We start from the raw sequence: 22827 nt of genomic DNA on the forward strand, positions 1-22827 counted from the left end.
TGTTAACATTATATAGCTTAACTAAGGTATTTAACATTAACTAATAATGAAAATAACAATCAAATACGTCTAAAACATTTGTTAATCTTAGTTAACTTTGACATTGATACAAGACACTTTGTCATGTTGTACTACGTCCAGTAGGTGGCAGTAAAATGCTGCGCATCTTTCAATTCAAAATATCAGAAGAAAAAGGTTTGGAGGTCATAGCATTTTATAAATAATGCCAAAACACTTCATAACAAGCATGTAACTAAAACAACCTCAAAAACAAGATAAATAAAATAAAATAAAATAAAATAAAATAAAATAAAATAAAATAAAATAAAAATAAATTTATACAAAATAAAAAGTAATAGATAGATAGATAGATAGATAGATAGATAGATAGATAGATAGATAGATAGATAGATAGATACAACTAAGAACAAACAAATAAATAATATAAACCAGAGTGGGGAATTATACAAGGTTAAAAAATGAAGCAATATAAATATATTTAATTTTGAATGATTTTTTTGTTTTTTATGCCAATCAAAGATAAAACATAAGAGTTATAGTCAACCAGAAAAACTGACAGTACTGGGTTGTAACGTCTATGAAAATTACATTGTCTTTGACTGCTCCTTTTGCCATTTTTTTTTTTTTACATACGTCTTCTTTATGACATGCGTGACTTCTTTATGACTGGAATGTTTGTTTGGAATTTGCCCAGTGTTTCACTAACTGGCTGCATTCGTTCTTTCATTACGGCAGAACATCACCCAGATTTTATTTTTTTGCAGTAAACAGGCTGGAGTTGGTAAGACTTTCTACCTATTATGTATTAAACTCTAAATCTAGATCTAAGTTCAATACCAATTTGATAATTTTTTTCAGGGTTCCCACTCCTTTATTAACTTTAAACTCAAGGACCTTTCAAGGACATTCCAGGTCCAATACCCTCAAGGACTTACTGTGGAGACACATTAAGTGAGAGCAAGGTGTTATCTTGTAAGATACATTGTTACATTTTTCATGTGTCAAACACAAATATGCAAAAAAGCTTCTTCTTTTGTTTAATTTATTTTTGGCCAAATTACAGAGATCTGATATTCTATTTGTTGTATTTCTGTTTTGCATAAAACTGAAGAATATTTGGTAAATCCTATACTGTATTCTAAAATGATCTGATATTAACTTTTGCATGGATTTTATTGAAAAGAGCTTAGGCTCATGTAACCAATTTTAAGATATATGAATATGCTTTTAAGTTTTTCTTGCCCTGTGGGTTTACATTAGCTTAACATGCAAAGCAATTCAACATTCATTTCATGGTGTGTCTGTGAAACATAGAGGTACCATCCTAGTATTTTTGTGTGTGCATGAATGCCATGTAGGGTGACCATATTGTAGTTCCCTTTTCGAGGCATTAACTCAACATTACGTCAGCTATTAGCGTATATGGTAACTCCTCCCTTCTTGACTTTTGCTGAAATCTTATGGGCTAACCCCAGCTGAGGACATCAGGCCAATTGATGCGAAGCATGCAAATACTGACTGGTCAGCAGGCAGTATAAATTGCATGGGTGCGGAAATTACATCAGAATCTCTTTTTCTTAACGCTAGAAGTCTTATTAAGTCATTGTGACAGTTGCTTTAGAGGACTACTCACCCCTGTTTTTCTCTCCGCATCTGATGGCTGCTACAAGCCAGATTTGCACGGGTCCAATCGACCCACCCGACCTTCACCAGTTCTGTGTCACCTGCCTGGGCCTCGCCCACGCCGAGGCGGCACTCACAGATGATATGTTCGCCCACTGCACTGTGCTGCCAGTGCGCGCCCTCAGAGTCAGGAGAGAAGTGGCTCGGGCAACAGCGGGGATGAGGCCCACTGCCGCCAGCGAGGCGCTTGTGGGCCTTCCCTCGTCTGGGGACGAGTTCGACACTGTGGAGTTCATGGACGATAGCTTCTTTTGCACCTCGCCAGGCTCAGGGAACAGCTAGACAGCATGCCCCGCCCTAAACCGGATGCTAGTTTCGACCGGAACAAGCAGTGGTCAGGGCCTAGAAGGAAATGTCAGGGTCAAAGGAGTAGCCCGTGCCGCGAGAAAGCCAGCTTGCCATCCTCGGCTACCAAGCAGTCTTCCTGACGGACCGCTAAAGAGAAAGAGAGAGCACGCTGGAGGCCCTGCCCCCAAGCGCCATGTTCGTGGGCATCATGTCCTCTTGCACCCAACTCTGTGTCACTCGCCCTGTCTCAGAGCAGCGCAGAGCCACAGCCCATGATTATAAGGGCCTCTCGAGGGCGCGAGAGTCCCAACACCACACAATGCCTGCTGCGAGCCGCCCTCCCACCAGTGCTTCTAGGGATGGGGCTCCGGTCAATACAAGCCATCAGTGGCTACGGCGGCCGTAGAGCTTATGCGTCCGCTGTGTAACTTCCTAGATGCATGGAGGGCTATCCCGGGCATTTCACCATGGATACTGGGAATAGTTCAACAGGGATATTCTCTTCAGTTCAAACGCAGACCTCCCCGCTTCAATGGCATGGTCCCGTCATTGACTTTGCCCCAAAACCTTTTGTGTGCTTTCATATAACATTATCCAGAGAAACAAATGTTAATGATAAATTCCCTGTGATGTTTGTACTGGCTACTGTATATAGGCCACCAGGGCACCATATAGGCTTTAATTAAAGAGTTTACTGATTTTACATCTGAGTTAGTGCTGGCTACAGATAAAGTTTTAATAGTTGGTGATTTTAATATCCATGTAGATAATGAAAAAGATGTATTGGGATCAGCATTTACAGACATTCTGACCTCAGAACAACTTGATGATGTAACAGAAACTATGGGCTCTCTCTTTTCTAGCATTTTAAATACAGTTGTTCCTTTATGCTTATAGAAGGTTAAGGAAAATAGTCTTACACCATTGTTCAATGAGCAAATTCGCACCATAAAGAGAGCAGCCTGGAAAATGGAGCGCAGCTGGAGGAAAACAAAACTAGAGGTATTTCGTATTGCTTTGCGGGAAAGTAACCTATCCTACAGAAAAGCATTAAAACTGCTAGATCTGATTACTTTTCTTCTCTTTTAGAAGAAAACAAACATAACCCCAGGTATTTATTCAATACAGTGACTAAATTAATGAAAAATAAAGCATCAACAAGTGTTGACATTTCCCAACTTCATAGCAGTATCGCATCAGAGTTCCACTATAGATCCCCTGAGGAACAGTTCCACTCATTCTCTACTATAGGAGAGGAAGAATTGTATAAACTTGTTAAATCATCTAAACCAACAACATGTATGTTAGACCCTATTTCATCTAAGCACCTAAAAGAGGTGCTTCCAGAAGTCATAGATCCTCTTCTGACGATTATTAATTCCTCATTGTCATAAGTATATGTCCCAAAAACATTCAAATTGGCTGTTATTAAGCATCTCATCAAAAAACCACAACATGAACCCAAATAACTATTTAAATATAGACCGATCTTGAATCTCCCTTTTCTGTCCAAGATACTAGAAAAGGTAGTATTCTCACAATTCTTTTCCTTTTTAGAGAAAAATAGTATCTGTGAGGATTTCCAGTCAGGATTTAGACCGTATCATAGTACTGAGACTGCTCTCCTTAGAGTTACAAATGACCTGCTCTTATCATCTGATCATGGTTGTATCTCTCTATTATTGCTATTGGATCTTAGTGCTGCTTTCGACATTATTGCCCACAACATTCTTTTGCATAGACTAGAACACTTTGTTGGCATCAGTGGAAGTGCATTAGCATGGTTTAAATTATACTTATATGACCACCATCAATTTGTAGCAGTGAATGAAGAAGTATAATATTGATCACAAGTGCAGTACTCTTCACGCTTCACATGTTACCCTTGGGAGATATCATCAGGAAACATGGTGTTAGCTTTCACTGTTATGCTGATGATACTCAGCTTTATATTTCTTTGTGGCCCGGCGAAACATACCAATTTGAAAAACTAACTAAATGCATAGTCGATATATAAAAAACTGAATGAAGAGTAATTTCTTACTGCTAAATTCAGAAAAAACGGTGTTAATTATAGGACCTAAAAACTGCATGTAATAACCTAGAACGCTGTCTAAGACTTGATGGCTGCTCTGTCAATTCTTTGTCATCAGTTAGGAACCTAGGTGTGCTATTTGGTAGCATTCTTTCCTTAGAAAGCCATGTTTCTAGCATTTGTAAAACTGCATTTTTCCATCTCAAAAATATATCTAAATTACGGCCTATGCTTTCAATGTCAAATGCAGAAATGTTAATCCATGCATTTATGACCTCAAGGTTAGATTATTGTAATGCTTTATTGGGTGGTTGTTCTGCACGCTTGGTAAACAAACTACAGCTAGACCAAAATGCAGAAGCTACAGTTCTTACTAGAACCAGGACGTATGACCATATTAGTCCTGTTCTGTCAACACTGCACTGGCTCCCTATTAAACATCGTAAAGATTTTAAAATATGGCTTATTACTTATAAAGCCCTGAATGGTTTATCACCTCAGTATTTGAATGAGCTCTTGTTACATTATAATCCTCCACGTCCGCTGCATTCTCAAAACTCAGGCAATTTGATAATACCTAGAATATCAAAATCAACTGCGGGTGGCAGATGCTTTTCCTATTTGGCGCATAAACTCTGGAATAACCAAACTAAAATTGTTCGGGAGGCAGACATACTCTTGTGGTTTAAATCTAGATTAAAGACCCATCTTTTTAACCTGGTTTACACATAACACTCTAATATGCTTCTTATATCCAAAGGAATTTTAGGCTGCATTAATTAGGTAAACCGGAACCGTACTTGCTAAATCATTAGAAGAATGGCATCTATGCTAATATTAGTTTGTTTCTCTCTTATTCCGAAGTCACCATAGCCACCAGATCCAGTCTGTATCCAGATCAGAGGGTCACTGCAGTCACCCGGATCCAGACCAGATGGTGGATCAGCACCTAGAAAGGATGTCTACAGCCCTGAAAGGCAGCAGAGACCAGGACAACTAGAGCCCCAGACACAGTTCTCCTGTAAAGACCTTGTCTCGGACGACCACCGGGACAAGACCACGGGAAAAAGATGATTCTTCTGCACAATCTGACTTTGCTGCAACCTGGTATTGAACTGCTGGTTTTGTCTGGTCAGAGGAGAACTTGCCCTCCACCCGAGCCTGGTTTCTCAAATGGTTTTTTCTCCATTCAGTCTCGTTCAAAAACGCCAGGGCGGCGTTCGTTCCAGAACTCTATTCAAACAGGCAGCGAGTCTCCTGTTGTGGGTAGGGTTGGGTACCGAAACCTATTGGTACCGGTACCTATGGAACTGTTATGCACCGAACCGAATCAGAACGCAGATTTTAGTGCCTCATTTCAGTGCCTCTTAAATGTCTGAGTGAGGCGAACGCACCTTCTAACAGGCGCCTCTATGATCTGAAGTGAGGAGTTTTATCACGGCTATTGGCGACAACCTCGTAACCTCGGTTCCCTGGGAGGCAGGAATGAGACATTATGTTAGCCGCCATGGTTGCTGTTTGATCAGGTGTGCTAACGTGATTCTGTGATTGCATTCGTGATTCTGACATAATTTTCACGCCCATGCAATTTATGCTGCCCTCTGACCTGTCAGTATTTGCATACTTCGTGTCAATTGGCCAGCTGTCCCCCGCTGGCATTAGCCCATAAGATTTCAGTGAAAGTGGAGAAGGGAGGAGTTCCCATAACGTTAATAGCCTCCAAGAGAACCGAGATTACAATAGTAACCGGTGGGTGAGGTGGGGCGGGGGAGATGGGTCTAGCTACAGACCATTATGCCGACATACTTTGAGATGATGTATATATCAGCCGTCTTGTGAGGCGATGCACCTAGATCAGATGTACTTTGTACACATACTATTTTTGATAAATTTCTTATGTATGCCGTCATCATATCTCCACCTATGATTAGTTCCAACAGTATTGTCACTGTGGCGTCGCTGCGGGTCTGTCGTCTGCCCTCCCGAACAATCCCATTCAAAAATTGAAAGGTAGACTGCTCCTTCTCCTTCTCCTGCTAAGCCTTAGATCTATTACAAAATACTCGCCATAGACCATGGGCCAGTAGTCTCAGCATCAGATGTCACACCCACAGATCGTTGGCTGAACGTCCGATGCATATGGGACACAAAAGTGGAAACACTTTTCATCAGTCATCGTTGGATTGATTGAATTCTACAGGAGACGCATGTGTCGCGTTCTTTAACATTCTGCCTAGACACAATGATACAGTGGCGCCAAACCCCGCTCATGAAAGAAGAAAACCTTAATCTTTACAACTGTGACGACGAGTGATTATCAGGATCAACTAAACACTGGATTTTCAAAAATATGTGAAATATTTAAAGTTCGTGGCATAGAATCTTGAGAGTTTTACACACTGTCTGTTATTGTGGTGACATTTCCATGCCTCAAAACGTGACGATGAACAAAACAAACTGTGATTGGTTGTTGGACATGTCGGTCAAATGGGTGAGTGTGCCTTGGCCAATGAAAGGCGATATCAACTGCCTGGAAATGTTGGCAGTCTCCTTAGTCCTGTATTCCTTCCTTCCAGCCATCAAAGGCCACCACGTCATGGTCCGTTCAGACAGCATGACAGTGGTGTCTTATATCAATCACCAAGGCGGCCTCACGTCTCACGCCTTATACAGATTGGTTCATTGCTTCCTCTCACTAAGGGCAGTTCATGTGATTGGGCAAGATGAGCGGGAGCGAATTTGGGCGGCCTTTGGTAAGGCAGAAGTTGACCTCTTCACCTCGGAAGACAACTCTCATTGCCCAATATTTTTCTCGATACAGAGAGATGCCTGTAAGCATTTCCTACCATCGCCTTGATTCCCCAGATCATCAGGTGAGTCAGTGAAACCAAATTCTCCCTCCTCTTAGTAGCTCTGCTCTGGAAGAACTAGGATTGGTTTCCAGAGCTGATGCAGCTGGTAACAATGGTCCCATGGCCCATCCAATTGAGGAGGGACCTTCTCTCGCAGGCGAAAGGCATGATTTGGCATCCCCACGTAGAGTTGTGGAGCCTTCATGTCTGGTTCCTCGACGGGAGTCTGATAGGCTCCCAGCGAGAGTAAACAACACCATTCTTAAAGCAAGGCCGCCATCCACGAGATGGCTCTATGGCCAGAAATGGTCAGTATTTCTCAACTGGTGCACTGCACTGCAAATTTGTATGTGACGTGTCCTGCGTGCTGATTTTTCTGCAAGAGCTGCTGGATAAGGGGCGCATTCCATCACACTCAAATTATATGTGGCGGCCATCGCGGCAAATCATTCTTTCGAGGCCGGCCATTCTACAGGCAGAAATATAATAATAACTTGGTCGTTAAATTTCTGAAGGGCACGAGGAGACTGAATCCTCCTCGCCCTCAGACTGTGCCGTGCTGGGACTTATCCATGGTCCCTTAAAAAGGCCCCATTTGAGCTGCTCAGTTTGGCTGACTTGCAGTCCTTATTGCTTAAAATGGCCCTTCTCCTTGCTTTGGCATCAGTTAATGTGGGTGACTTACAAGCTCTGTCAGTCAGAGCAACGTGTCTGGAGTTTGGGCTCAATGACTGCAAGGTCATTTTGAAACTGAGACATGGCTATGTTCCTAAAGTGCTCTCTACTTCCTTCAGAGAGAAAGTAATATCACTATTGGCGCTCCCCGCTGCAGACGGCGAGCAGGGACTGAACACTCTCTGCTCTGTCAGGGCTCTGAGAGTCTATGTGGAATGTTATAAACTGTTTAGGTAGTCTGAACAGCTGTTTATTTTCTTTGGAGGCCACCATAAGGGTCTGCCAGTCACTAAGCAAAGCTCTGGCTTATACATCAGAAGGATTGGAATGCCCTATTGGTGTGAGAGTCCAATCCACAAGGGGAATGGCCTCCTCATGGGTATGGTCCAGTGGTATATCTGTTAGTGAGAACTGTGCGGCTATGCTGGTCGTCACAGTCCACTTTTGCCATATTCTATAACTTAGACTTACCTACTCTGCAGGTGTGGATTCCATCTGTTTAATCCTCCCATATGGTTAGTGGTTCTCATGCCCTCAGCTAAGTCCCTTAGGGCCCTTATTAGTGCTCTAACACTGGGCTCGCAGATCAGCATGTGATTGTTGCTCGTAATGCGGCGTGATTAGATTCGTTCCCATACTTAACAGGAGTGAACGTTCAAAAGGGAACGCTTCAGTTATTTAATAAAACCTTGATGTAACCTTAATGTACAGTTATGTCACTTGCTGAGATAAGGGAATGAGCGTTATGTCACTTGCTGCACTACAAGCTGCATGAATCGATGATTGTCACTTCCCATATCTCAGGGAACCGAGGTTACGTTAAGTAACTGAAGCGTTATGTATATCACAGACCTTGTTTTTTTTTCATTATTCATAAAACCCCATTATAAAAACCCACAGGAAAACCTTGGGGGAACCAGCATAGAATTTGTCACTTTAAAAAGACACTCTATTCTCAGGGAATTAAACAAGTATTAAAACCTGTTCTAAACCTATTATAAATCTATTATATATTAATATTATTAACACTGTAGCTCTTACTGGATCCATAAAGGCTTATCAGTTACATTTCTTATTGTTTATTGTGGAGTTCTGTATCCTGCTATGAAAATATAGAAAGTAGACTACCAGTGTGTACATTTTTTATTTGTATTTACTGATTTTATCAATGATGGTCAATTATTAGTACTTAAAGATATATTTTGTCGATTTGTTTCCAGTATTTCAAAGGGAATGAGCAGTGTTCAGACCTGAAGCACAAGAAAAGATAAAATGTTGGGGTTGAAGACAGAGAAAGCAATTTTCCAAAGAAAAAAAACGTCATTTAATTTTATGTACATTAGATTATATTACATGTACATATTACAGATATACTACATTAATATTAGAATTGTTACCAGAAAAAATAGCCAAATCAACAAGCATGGCAAGTGTAAGCCACCAGAAGTGCTCGATCCGCCATCTTACTATTCCCTACTGACAGAGAGCACCTTTGAGTCACACGCAAACTGCTGACCTAAAATCACCCGATTTAAAGCAAATCAGTCAAACGGGATTAGTTTGCTTATGTGTTATGTGTATGTAAATTAATGTTTATTTCAGATGTTCTCTGTAGTGTAAATTGTCTTTTAGGGAAGGATAAGTGATATTTTTAAACCGTCTAGGTGGGTCTGTCTGCTGCGCACTGCCAACACAGGTAACGATCCAACACAAAATATACCTTATTTCTTTGTTTTCTCATTAAAATCATACAATATCCTATTAATTCAAGAGAACATTTATGCACACTAGGGATTACCAATATGGCAGCGCGGCAGCTTTGCTTTCATGATGTCATGAGCAATCCCTTATGATCATGTTTTATTGTGTCCAGTAGGTGTCCAGTAAGACACTGCGGAGCCTTCAATCCAAAACATCAGAAGGAGGAAGTTTGGAGGTCATCACCGCTGTGTTCGTGCTTTTTATAATGGCCAAACATCACCCAGATTTGATTTTTTGCAGGAAACAGGCTGGAGTTGGTAAGGTTTCTGTTTATCAGATCCAGATTTAGAATTTAACCCTCAAAGACTGAGACAGCCGCCCATGGCTAAAATTTACTTTTGAACCGCTAATCTTATCTGAATGCTTTAAAAAGTGACATAAAGCAGGGATTCTCCGTGTTTCGGAGATATCCTATTTCTCTCTGTAATAATGTACATCTTCATAATCATTGGGAAGAAGGAGGCGGGAACCGACAGACCATCAAAATTGACTTTAATAATAAAATAAACACAAAACAGCGCGACAGCCCCTTGCGGACGACTGCCACGCACATAAAAAACAACAAAATAAAGCTCAGGCCTGGTCCTCTCTCGTCCTTCACTGCAGTATTCTCTCTTTTGTATCCTTCCAATCTCCTCCGTGGGACTCAAGACCGGTGAGTGTCGCTGATTTCCAATCACTCCACCAGCCTCACTCCGTTCCCACGGCTCTCGGCCCTGCCCCACTCATCACACTCTCATTTGGATATTCAGAGGCACCATATTACATCATCACATTTTGACAACATTGATTCTTCAAAAGAAGCCAATGCATTTTGTTTCTCTGAGCCAAACAAAATAATTGTTGACGCTTAGTCCCACCCCGTGCCCTGATTGGTTCAAACTGTCCCATATTCAACCAATAAACATAGGTTTTGGTCTTTTGGACTACTTTTTAAAAAAATTTTTATTAAGGTATCAAGTTAAATTACAAACCTTTATGGCATATTTCAACCACTGAACACATATTATTAGTGTTGATACAGCCAAATAGAAAGAAAAGAGAACAAAACAAACAGGAAAACAAAACAAAAATAACAATAATCACACCATAAGGATTACTGGAGTTGGATGTGTTACTATCAAACTTTCCTGAGGATGGTACTCTTCTGGTACTGCTCGGTGACTTCAACATCCACCTAGAAAAACCACAGGCTGCTGACTTCAACACTCTGCTCGTCTCTGCTATTCACACTCTCTGCCTTTGCTTGGACAACTTTTGCCCACTGTCATCCAGACCAGCACGCACCAACCCATCTGCCACCTGGCTGTCCGATGTTCTCCGTGAACATCACTTTAAACTCAGGGCTGTGGAGAGGAAATGCCACAAATCATGAAACTCTACTGACCTCAGTGTGTCAGTCACTCCTCTCTTTATTCTCTGCAATTGCCTTCACTGCTAAAACGTCATACTACCACAACAAAATTTACAACTGTTCTGACTCTCGCACACTTTTCAAAACTTTCTCTTTTCTTCCTTGTCCTCCTCCCCCTCCCCTTTCATCGACTCTTACAGCTGATGACTTTGCAGTTTTCTTTACAAATAAGACAAGAACCATCAGTGACAAATTCTCCACACCGCAGACTGATGATAACTTTATAACGACACACTCTCTCTCCTCCTTCTCTCCACTCTCAGAGATGGACATCTCCAAACTTATCCTCTCCAATCATCCTACTACTTGTCCACTTGAACCTATCCCCACTCACCTCCTTCTGCCCATTTCTTCTTCAGTCATACCTTCACTTACTCACATTATCAGCACCTCTCTTCACTCTGTTACATTTCCCTCAGCATTTAAGCAGGCTCGGGTAGGCCCACTGCTTAAGAAACCATCTCTAAATCAAGCACTTCTAGAAAACTACAGACCAGTATCCCTTCTTCCATTCATTTCAAAGACACTTGAGCGAGTTGTGTTCAACCAACTCTCTATAGCCCCTTTCACACTGCCATTCCGGCAAATACACGGGTAAAGTGTTCCGGCAATTGTTCCCGGGTCGCTAGATTTTGCTCTTTCACACTGCCAGTGATTACACGGGATATGTGCGTGCTTTCACACAAAACCCCTAAAGATCCCGCAACGACACGTGACATCATGGCGTGACGTGTAATGTATGAGTCAAAAACGTTAGGCAAGTTATACTTTCACTGAAGCAAGTGAACGATCTCGCCGTCAGCGCGGAACAAACTGATCTCTGCTTCATTAGAGTTTGCACATATTTTTTCGTCGCGAACATTGATCTTCCTTCAAAACAGCCGGCAAAAGAGTTGCGTGATAACGCGCGTCATCACTTCGACACGGCATTAGATCTGGCTTTTGTTCACACAGCACTAGTCCCAGGTTGAACCCGGCAATGTTACTAGGTCCCCGACCCGGGTTCAATGCCAGAATCAATCCCCGGACGTGGTTGCTTTCACACAGAAGGCGACCCGGCAGTGTTCCGGCAATATGCCGGGTCAGACATGCAGTGTGAAAGGGACTTATGTTTCTTGTACAGAACAATCTCCTGGACAGCAACCAATCTGGCTTCAAAAGCGGCCACTAAACAGAGACTGCCGTGCTCTCGGTTACTGAAGCCCTGCGACTGGCAAGAGCAGCTTCCAAATCCTCAGTACTCATCTTGCTGGATCTCTCTGCTGCTTTTGACACCATTAACCACCAGATTCACAAGATGAGCATCTCTGGAACTGCACTCCTGTGGTTTAAATCCTACTTCTCAGGTAGATCCTTAAGGGTGTCTTGGAGGGGTGAGATTTCTAAGTCACAACTACTTGCTACTGGGGTTTCTCAAGGCTCAGTGCTTGAACCACTTCTCTTCTCCATCTACATGACGTCATTAGGGTCTATCATTTAGAAGCATGGCTTTTCTTATCACTGTTAAGCTGATGACACTCAACTCTACTTCTCATTCCAACCAGATGATTTGATGGTAGCTGGTCGCATTGCAGCGATTCTGAGTGACATTTCCAGCTGGATGAATGACCATCACCTTCACCTTCAGCTCAAACTTACTAAGACAGAACTGCTTATGGTTCGAGCTAACCCATTGTTCCATCACAACTACTCTATACAGCTGGGTTCATCAACCTTCCAGGACAGAGAGAAACCTAGGAGTTGTGATCAATCATCAGTTAACCATATTACTACAATGAGCCGGTCCTGCAGATTTGCTGTATACAACATTACTTCACTTCAGTAACTGTCTGGTTCAGCTCAGCTTCTAAATCTGACCTCAGAAGACTACAGAGGGTAGTCCGGACTGCTGAGCGAATCATCGGTACAACCCTCCCTTCTATTCAAGAACTGTACTTATCCAGAGTGAGAAAAAGGGCTGTCAAAATCACTTTGGACCCCTCACATCCAGCACACTCCCTCTTTGAACTGTTGCCATCTGGTCGACGCTACAGAGCACTGAGCACAAGAACGACCAGACACAGGAACAGTTTCTTCCATCAGGCAATCCATCTTATGAACAGCTGATTATAACGGCGAACACACTACACTTTATATTTATATACACATACACTTTATTTATCTAACAGACATACTTAGTATACAATTAAATTTTGCACATAATATATATGTACATACATAACTGCATTTTGTAATATACCTGCCTACAATTGTCATTTGTATACTGTCATTCACTATCTACTTATTTGTATTTTTTATTCTTTTATTATGTGTTTTATGTTCTGTCGCTGTCATTCTGTTGTACTGTGGAGCTTCTGTCACGAAAACAAATTCCTCGTATGTGTAAACATACCTGGCAATAAAGCTCATTCTGATTCTGATTCTGATTAGGAAGGTTAGACTCTTCCTGTCAGAATTAGCCATGCAACTTCTTGTCCAAGCTCTTGTTCTCTCCAGACTGGACTATTGTAATGCTCTTCTGGTGAGCCTTCCTACAAGTATTCTCAAGCCACTTCAATTAATCCACAATGCAGGAGTGGAAGTTGTCTTCAGTGAGCCAAAAAAAAGCTCACGTTACTCCTCTCCTCATGGCTTTGCATTGTGTAATATACCTAAACTCACTAGGTCAAACTTATGCAAACTTATCCAGAAGCTTGCGTTCTGCAAGTGAACGGCTCCTGGAGGTGCCATCCCAAAAGAGGTTCAAAATCACTCTTATGGACCTTTTCCTGGACTGTGCCCATCTCAGTTCTAACAGCTTTATTCATTTTCAAAAAACATCTAAAGACACATCTTTTTTGCCAGCACTTGACAAATTAATACTAGCATTTACTTTTTTTATTCTATTCTATTCTTGGAGAAAAAAAAAAACCACCTAGCTAATTGTTATGTGCTAGACTTACTGAGACTTGTCATGGCACTTGTATACTGTTGTTGTTCTCTTGTTGATCTGATTGCTTTTATTGTTCACATTTGTAAGTCACTTTGGATAAAAGCGTCTGCTAAATGATTAAATGTAAGTAAGATAAAGCATAATAAAACAGGAAAAGAAAAAGAAGGATGAGGGTCTTATTTTAACAACAAAAACAAGTTCAAAGCTTATAAGAGTTTCTGGGCGTTCCTGTACATCATGTAATGAAGAGACTTTGCAAATATCTTCAGTTCATTCTTCCATCTGCTGAAGTGTGGTTTAACCTATAAATATTTACATCTATTAATATAGTATTTGCACAAAAGCACCTGTGGTTTTCACCCTTTACAAAATAAAAACAAAGCCTTTCTTTCGATCAAATCCTCACATTTACCGAAGCAAGTGAAATTGAACTATTAAACATTTCTCAAGAAAGCGTAAAAGCTAAATATATAAAACAAAGTAAAAGAAACAACAATACACAAGTTGCTTTCTTGACTCTCTTAACATCTCAGCGAGATGAATGCCCTTCTCCTTGCACACCGGGGAATCCTTGAAGCATCGCCATATCTCCTCCTTGACATGTCTCTGAACAAATAAGACGAATGTGTGTCTTTTCCTGTTGTCATCCTTTCGGCCAATTTTGTGTGCAATGTCGATTGCTTCTTCAAGCTGTCGCTCTTCCATGTCGGGGGCAATCTTATTAAAGAGTTATGATGCAGATTACAGCCAGCGGATCGATCATTTATATTATGTAGATATTGTGTATTATCTGTTGCCAACTGTTGCTTGTGTTTTTCTTAAAATTCTGTCATTTCATTAATTCTTAGAGAAAACATAAGGAAAGTTGGGAGTTTAAATTAGTTAGACTTAAACTTTAAGTTCTCCTGTTTATAATAATATATGGGACTTGATGCTGACTGCTAGAATAGGTCTGAAAAACAAAGAAAAGCGCAGGTGTGTCAGGCGCCCCAAAAATATGGAGGCCAAACCTGAAGAAATTAAAAATAAAATATAGCTGCAAGCAGCGATGGCGGGCTCAAGCCACCAATGCCATCGCCACCCCCGGTGGCATCAGATAAAGTGTGCCCAGCGGGCACATGCATTCCTAATATCCCTCTGGCAGTGAGGTTTTAAAGGATATGGCAGTTAAAGGGTTAATCCGAATCATCTAGACTTTAAAATTACATTCACAGAACAATATATATATATATATATATATATATATATATATATATATATATTTATAACTTTAGTAACACTTTACAATAAGATTCCATTTATAAACATTATGTTAACATGAACAATATTTATATAGCATTCATTCATGTCAGTTAATATTCCAAACTTAAACATTAAAACATTGTTTTATTGTGATTTTTTTCCAAGAACATTTTACCAATTCCAAACCATATCAATCTTAATAACTACCATTATTTTTATTTAATCATTTATGAGTGCTATACAATAGTCCAGGAAAGCTGGAAGAGAAAAACACTTTATATTCATGTGTGTAGAATTATTAGGCATGTTTTCTTTTACAGATGGAATGCGCTAAAAAAGAGTTTTAACTCAAACTGTAAAGTCGAAAATTATGAAATACCCATGAGAAATATCAAACACAAATGCAATACAGAAATGGATAAGTTAAGACTTGACCATTATACAAAAAATGCTGACTGGGTCATGAGGTCAGAAAAGAAGAAGAAAAAAACAGGTCAAGAAGAACTGACAAAAAGAATTGCAAAATAATTAGGAATTAATGTGAAGATTAATTTTTAGTCAATTCTGCAAGACAGACTTTCAGGAAAGGAGGTGGAATAAAAATGAGCTCCTAAATCTTAATCCCGGATTCTGGAAGATATATTCCTCAAACCATCAGACAAGAGGAGGTGGTGCTGGTCCTTCACGAGTCACTCTAATCTGTTCATGAAGCCTATATATAAAGTCTTAATATATAGTATTTCACAATACTTCATGGTATTCTAATTAAATTTTTTTTTTGAATCTTAGATCTCTCAGAACCTGACACATTGTAATTCTGAGACTCCAGGAAAGTGGCAGTTCTGTAAAATGTTGGCACTGGAGACTAAATGCTCCCTGATAGTTTCACACCTAATTCACTTAACACACACACAAACACACACACACACACACATTAACCACAGTGACAGAGGGACAGAGTGACATCAGATGTATAATAGTTTTTTAATTTTCTATCATCCATATAGTGTTGTATAGTCATGAAACTATGCATATTTCCTCAGAATGACTTGTCTTCTATGTGTAAATTTTTTTGAAGTGTTTAGAAGCTGCACTTTAAAAAAATAAAAGACATTTACTGGTTACTTTTTTACTGTTATTTCAAAAAATCACCACGACAAAACTATTCAAGCTATCCAAAATTCATTCGCACCTGTTCTGTAAGATAAATTCTTTAAACAGTGGTAAAAGAGGATGTGGTGCTGAACCTTCAAGAGTCACTCAAAACGTATCTGTCCATAAAGCCTATAAAGAATTATTCTTAATATACAGTTCACAATACTTCAGCTTGTTATTCTAATTAAGTGAGGGTAATTTTATCAGTAAAATACATAAAATTCATATTATTTTTCTTTGAAAGATTTCTATAAATGATTTAAATCATACTTGTTTCTACAATAATTATTTAAAAGTAATCCTATAGCTCCATCTGGTGGCCATTATTGGTTTTCCTAATATCCCTCTGGCAGTGAGGTTTTAAAGGATATGGCAGTTAAAGGGTTAATCCGAATCATCTAGACTTTAAAATTACATTCACAGAACAATATATATATATATATATATATATATATATATATATATATATATATATATATATATATATATATATATATATATATATATATATTTATAACTTTAGTAACACTTTACAATAAGATTCCATTTATAAACATTATGTTAACATGAACAATATTTATATAGCATTCATTCATGTCAGTTAATATTCCAAACTTAAACATTAAAACATTGTTTTATTGTGATTTTTTTTCCAAGAACATTTTACCAATTCCAAACCATATCAATCTTAATAACTACCATTATTTTTATTTAATCATTTATGAGTGCTATACAATAGTCCAGGAAAGCTGGAAGAGAAAAACACTTTATATTCATGTGTGTAGAATTATTAGGCATGTTTTCTTTTACAGATGGAATGCGCTAAAAAAGAGTTTTAACTCAAACTGTAAAGTCGAAAATTATGAAATACCCATGAGAAATATCAAACACAAATGCAATACAGAAATGGATAAGTTAAGACTTGACCATTATACAAAAAATGCTGACTGGGTCATGAGGTCAGAAAAGAAGAAGAAAAAAACAGGTCAAGAAGAACTGACAAAAAGAATTGCAAAATAATTAGGAATTAATGTGAAGATTAATTTTTAGTCAATTCTGCAAGACAGACTTTCAGGAAAGGAGGTGGAATAAAAATGAGCTCCTAAATCTTAATCCCGGATTCTGGAAGATATATTCCTCAAACCATCAGACAAGAGGAGGTGGTGCTGGTCCTTCACGAGTCAGTCTAATCTGTTCATGAAGCCTATATATAAAGTCTTAATATATAGTATTTCACAATACTTCATGGTATTCTAATTAAATCATTTTTTGAATCTTAGATCTCTCAGAACCTGACACATTGTAATTCTGAGACTCCAGGAAAGTGGCAGTTCTGTAAAATGTTGGCACTGGAGACTAAATGTTCCCTGATAGTTTCACACCTAATTCACTTAACACACACACACACACACACACACACATTACCCACAGTGACAGAGGGACAGAGTGACATCAGATGTATGATAGTTTTTTAATTTTCTATCATCCATATAGTGTTGTATAGTCATGAAACTATGCATATTTCCTCAGAATGACTTGTCTTCTATGTGTAAATTTTTTTGAAGTGTTTAGAAGCTGCACTTTTAAAAAATAAAAGACATTTACTGGTTACTTTTTTACTGTTATTTCAAAAAATCACCACGACAAAACCATTCAAGCTATCCAAAATTCATTCGCACCTGTTCTGTAAGATAAATTCTTTAAACAGTGGTAAAAGAGGATGTGGTGCTGAACCTTCAAGAGTCACTCAAAACGTATCTGTCCATAAAGCCTATAAAGAATTATTCTTAATATACAGTTCACAATACTTCAGCTTGTTATTCTAATTAAGTGAGGGTCATTTTATCAGTAAAATACATAAAATTCATATTATTTTTCTTTGAAAGATTTCTATAAATTATTTAAATCATACTTGTTTCTACAATAATTATTTAAAAGTAATCCTATAGCTCCATCTGGTGGCCATTATTGGTACTAAGAATTGCAAGCTTCATTTATAAGTTATGATAGTTTTAATTTTTTTCTGGCTCTTGAAAATGATAAAGCTTTGAAACTGACTGTGGTTCCTTCAAATGATGACTTCTACGTATATAAAAAATTATGAAGAGTTTGGAATGAAAAAATTTAAAGATATAGTAAAATAACTATTGTATTTTTTTATGTTACTTTAATAAATCGCTATGGCCACACCATTTAAGGTGTCCTAAACCCATTCGCAATTTAACATCTTCAGTATATTGGCTTCATGTTAAAAAAAAAGTTTGGTGTGAACTACTTGTGTCTTCTTGGAGGAGTATGAATTCATTTACAGGCTGATTTTATCATAAATCCACAATAACATTTCTGAGTTCTGTATCAATCTGTGTTGTTGTTTGTTTATTTTTATTTTTTTATTTTTCATAGGAAGATAACTGATCCTTTACTCTCCTTTTTAATAAATGTGCTTATAAACCAAAAACAAGCTATTTATAGCTGTATATATGCTTACTACTGACTATTAATATTGGGACAAGGCTTTATAAAGCATGAACTGACTATTTACTTTTTGAGTTTGAAATTATTATTTGCAGCACAAATAAGGTTTTTTACGATTTTTAAAAATTCCTAAAACTGTAAGAAAAGGATAAGGCCTAAGATTTCTATGTGAGTGGCTAAATTTATTTGTTTTTATATCTATAATGCATAAACTATGAAATTATACAAAATATATAAAAAAGTACAACAGTTATTGTTTTCCAATGTTTTTTAGCCTACGGCAATCATTCTAAACAGCTTGAATAAAACCTGTTAATATTTATTATAGACCACTGTAACTGTGTATAATCTAACAAACAAGTTTATTATGAAAATAAAAGTGTGTACACCAGATAAATTGGACGATAAAGAAATTGCTAACAATAGTATAATAGAGCATGTTTTATGTTTGTAGGCGTTTAGATGCAGAAATGGACAAATCAAATGTAAAATAAAATGTAATTGATTTAATTAAATATAGATTAATTCTTGTTAGATCAAAATAATAAATAAATAAATACGTACACACATTAAAAACGCAGCCAAGATGAATGAATTACATTTTTTATATAGATTAAAATTGAAGACAGAAGCAGCTGGTATATGCGGTCACTTAATATTAAAATCCAGTAGATCCACTTCAGATTTATTTCTCAACAGTTTATGTTCACGTGGCTGTTTTCGTTTATATTCGCCATAATCTTGTCCGTTATGTGTTCGTTCGTACGACGAAAGGCAGAATCCTGCAGCTCGAGAGATATATGTTATTCTGCCAGTCGCGCTTTCAAATAGTCTTGCACACTTAAACGGGTCACAAACACCTGCATTTAGCTCTTGTAGTGTTACAATGGGTTTATTGTGTGCATTTGTGGTAATATTTTATTTAAAAAAGCTCTTAAACAAGAATAAATTCGTTTTTTTTTTTAGCTCGACACTGTACGCGCTGATCGGAGGCGTGATTTCAGATAGGCAGCCGCAAATATTTCATTTTCACACAAACAGTTCAAAAACATCTGAATTTAGCTCTTGGTGTGTTCTAATTGGTGAATTGTGTGATATCGCTGCAATACTTTATTTTTAATAGCTATAAAACAAGAATAAACTCGTTTTTTCTGAGCTCATCATTCCAGATGCTCATGCTCAGAGCGGTGATTCATCTCTCGTGTTTCACACGTATCACTGACCACACACACATCAATTATTAATGAGCCCTGACCCGGTAATAATCATATATGTTGGTTTAGCTTGTCAGTGTGAATTAAATCCAAGTATTTATTTGTATTTTAACCGATTTAAAAGAGAAACTAAATCTCCGGTAATTGCACCTGTAGGGGCGCAATTTCTCTCAGACAATGGAAGTCTGAAGCACATATACTCAAACAGAGGGACAGAGTGATATGAGATGTCTGACAGTTTTTTAATTTTCTATTATCCATACAGTGTTGTAAAGTCGTGAAACTATCCATATTTACTCAGAATGACTTTTTGTCTGTATGAAAAAAGGTTTTGAAGTGTTTGGAATTTCAAAATGCAGGAAAATTAATAATTCCAGTTTTACTGTCATTAAAAAAAATCACCACGACAAAACCGTTCAAGCTATCCAAAATCCATTGGCAATTTAAGTTGTTTAAAATGTTTTGGCATCATGTAGACAAAGTTTGGTGTGTATAGTGTTACTCTCCTCTGAGCAGTATGCATTAATTCACAACTAAATGTAAAAAAAAATCCACATTCAAATAAAAATAGCTGACTTCCTGTTGATCGTAGCTGATGACTGTGAATTAGAAAGTTGTCCGTCTTGATAAGAACAATTTTTTTACCGAGTTTGGTGTCTGTAGCTAAAACTAACCCCCCCACTTTTGACAAAAGGTGGCGCTATAGAGTGCCTCTTCCACGCCCTCTTATGAACTTTTGCCAGTGTCTAGTTATCATAAATACTGATATGTGTTCTGAGTTTGATGAAATTCTAAGCATGTTATATGCCTCAAAATCACCTGAGAAGTATTCCAGTTTGACATGTTGCCACGGCAACAATATTTTTAGATATCCAATTTCCCCCAGCAGATTCATATCGGCTGTGTTTTAACATTATTCTGATGAAGTTTGAAGCAAATCGAGTAAAAATAAGATGCTGAATTCAAAGCATTTTGAAAATGACACACTTCCTGCTGCCAGTTGGTGGCGCTATAACTTTGACTCCTAATAGTCACATATATGTGATCGACATCATACAATGAATAATCTGATGAAGTTTGATTGAAATCAGGAAATGTATGTGGATGGTATTAGACACTTCCTGTTTCTCAATTCTCGCCATAAATTCAACGCCTCGCTACGAGCAAACCGTTCGAGATATCAAAAATCCCCTGGCAATTTTTCATCCCCAATGTCTTGAGATCATGTTGACCGAGTTTGGTGGTAAACGAGTAAAAAACCTATGACAAGTATATCAAATTCCAGAGCATGCGCTTTTTACATAACTCTAAATAGCTGACTTCCTGTTGGGCGGAGCCCAATGACATGCAATACGAAAATTGTTCGGCACAATGAGATCTATATGTGTACTGAGTTTCATATGAATATGTGCAAGTATGTGTGAGTTATACATCAACATTTATGACTGTGTTCCAGGGGGCGCCGTAGAGCCCCTGTGCCACGCCCGGGTCCCAGCCTCTGCAGGCTCCTAAAGGGCACAGATTCCAAAGTGTGCGCAAATTTTCAAGAGTTTTTGAGTATGTTAGGGACCCCAAAAGCCCCCACAACTTTGACCAAAAATATGAATAATAAACCCTAAATAGCCAACTTCCTGTTGGGCGGAGCCTATGACATGCAGTACGAAAGTTGTTTGGTTTAATGAGATCTACATGTGTACCGAGTTTCATGTGTCTACGTGCAAGTATGTATGATATATGGCCCTCAGTATTCCAGGGGGCGCTGTAGAGCCCCTGTGCCACGCCCGTGTATCAGTCTCTGCCCGACCCTAATGGCCGCAGGTTCCAATCTGTGTGCCAATTTTCAAGAGTTTTCGAGCATGTTAAGGACCCCAAAAGCCCCCGTAACGTTAGAAAAAAAAAATAATAATAATAAATATAGCTGCAAGCAGCGATGGCGGGCTCAAGCCACCAATGCCATCGCCACCCCGGTGGCATCAGGTAAACTGTGCCCAGCGGGCACATGCATTCACAATATCCCTCTGGCAGTGAGGTTTTAAAGGATACGGCAGTTAAAGGGTTAATCCGAATCATCTAGACTTTAAAATCACATTCACAGAACAATATATATATTAGTAACACTGTACAATAAGATTTCATTTATAAACATTATGTTAACATGAACAATATTTATATAGCATTCATTCATGTCAGTTAATATTCCAAACTTAAACATGAAAACATTGTTTTATTGTGATTTTTTTCCAAGTACATTTTACCAATTCCAAACCATATAAATCTTAATAACTACCATTATTTTTTATTTAATCATTTATGAGTGCTATACAATAGTCCAGGAAAGCTGGAAGAGAAAAACTCCTTATATTCATGTGTGCAGAATTATTAGGCATGTTTTCTTTTACAGATGAAATGCGCTAAAATAGACTTTTAACTCAAACTGTAAGGTCGAAAATTATGAAATACCCATGAGAAATATCAAACACAAATGCAATACAGAAATGGATAAGTTAAGACTTGACCATTGTACAAAAAATACTGACTGGGTCATGAGGTCAGAAAAGAAGAAGAAAAAAGCAGGTCAAGAAGAACTGACAAAAAGAATTGCAAAATAATTAGTAATTAATGTGAAGATTAATTTTTAGTCAATTCTGCAAGACAGACTTTTCAGGAAAGGAGGTGGAATAAAAATGAGCTCCTAAATCTTAATCCTGGATTCTGGAAGATATATTCCTCAAACCATCGAACAAGAGGAGGTGGTGCTGGTCCTTCACGAATCACTCTAATCTGTTCATAAAGCCTATATATAAAGACTTAATATATAGTATTTCACAATACTTCATGGTATTCTAATTAAATCATTTTTTGGAATCTTAAGTCTCTCAGAGTCCGACACCGAGTAATTCTGGAGACTCCAGGAAAGTGGCAGTTCTGTAAAATGTTGGCGCTGGAGACTAAATGCACCCTGATAGTTTCACACCTAATTCACTTAACACACACACACACACACATTACCCACAGTGACAGTGGGACTGAGTGACATCAGATGTATGATAGTTTTTTTTTAATTTTCTATCATCCATATA

General features: G+C 38.3%; 1 protein-coding gene across 10 annotated transcripts in view; it reads left to right on the plus strand.

Moving 5' to 3' along the window:
* Positions 1 to 657: 657 nt before the first annotated feature.
* The window catches only part of phf5a (PHD finger protein 5A), a 35564-nt gene continuing 13394 nt past the window's right edge, over positions 658 to 22827 (plus strand). The window contains exons 1-4 of one of the 10 annotated variants that reach the window (XM_052570599.1): positions 658 to 802; positions 880 to 993; positions 4892 to 5134; positions 9428 to 9572. In XM_052570599.1, the coding sequence (XP_052426559.1) occupies positions 9521 to 9572 (52 nt within the window). In that variant the 5' untranslated portion in view covers positions 658 to 802; positions 880 to 993; positions 4892 to 5134; positions 9428 to 9520. The remainder of the gene's footprint in view (positions 803 to 879; positions 994 to 4891; positions 5135 to 9427; positions 9573 to 22827) is intronic. The other 9 variants (XM_052570600.1, XM_052570602.1, XM_052570598.1 and 6 more) reach the window with 9 other exon arrangements.

The sequence above is a fragment of the Carassius gibelio genome, chromosome B12 (genome assembly GCF_023724105.1).
Source record: "Carassius gibelio isolate Cgi1373 ecotype wild population from Czech Republic chromosome B12, carGib1.2-hapl.c, whole genome shotgun sequence".
Classification (NCBI taxonomy): Eukaryota; Metazoa; Chordata; class Actinopteri; order Cypriniformes; family Cyprinidae; genus Carassius; species Carassius gibelio.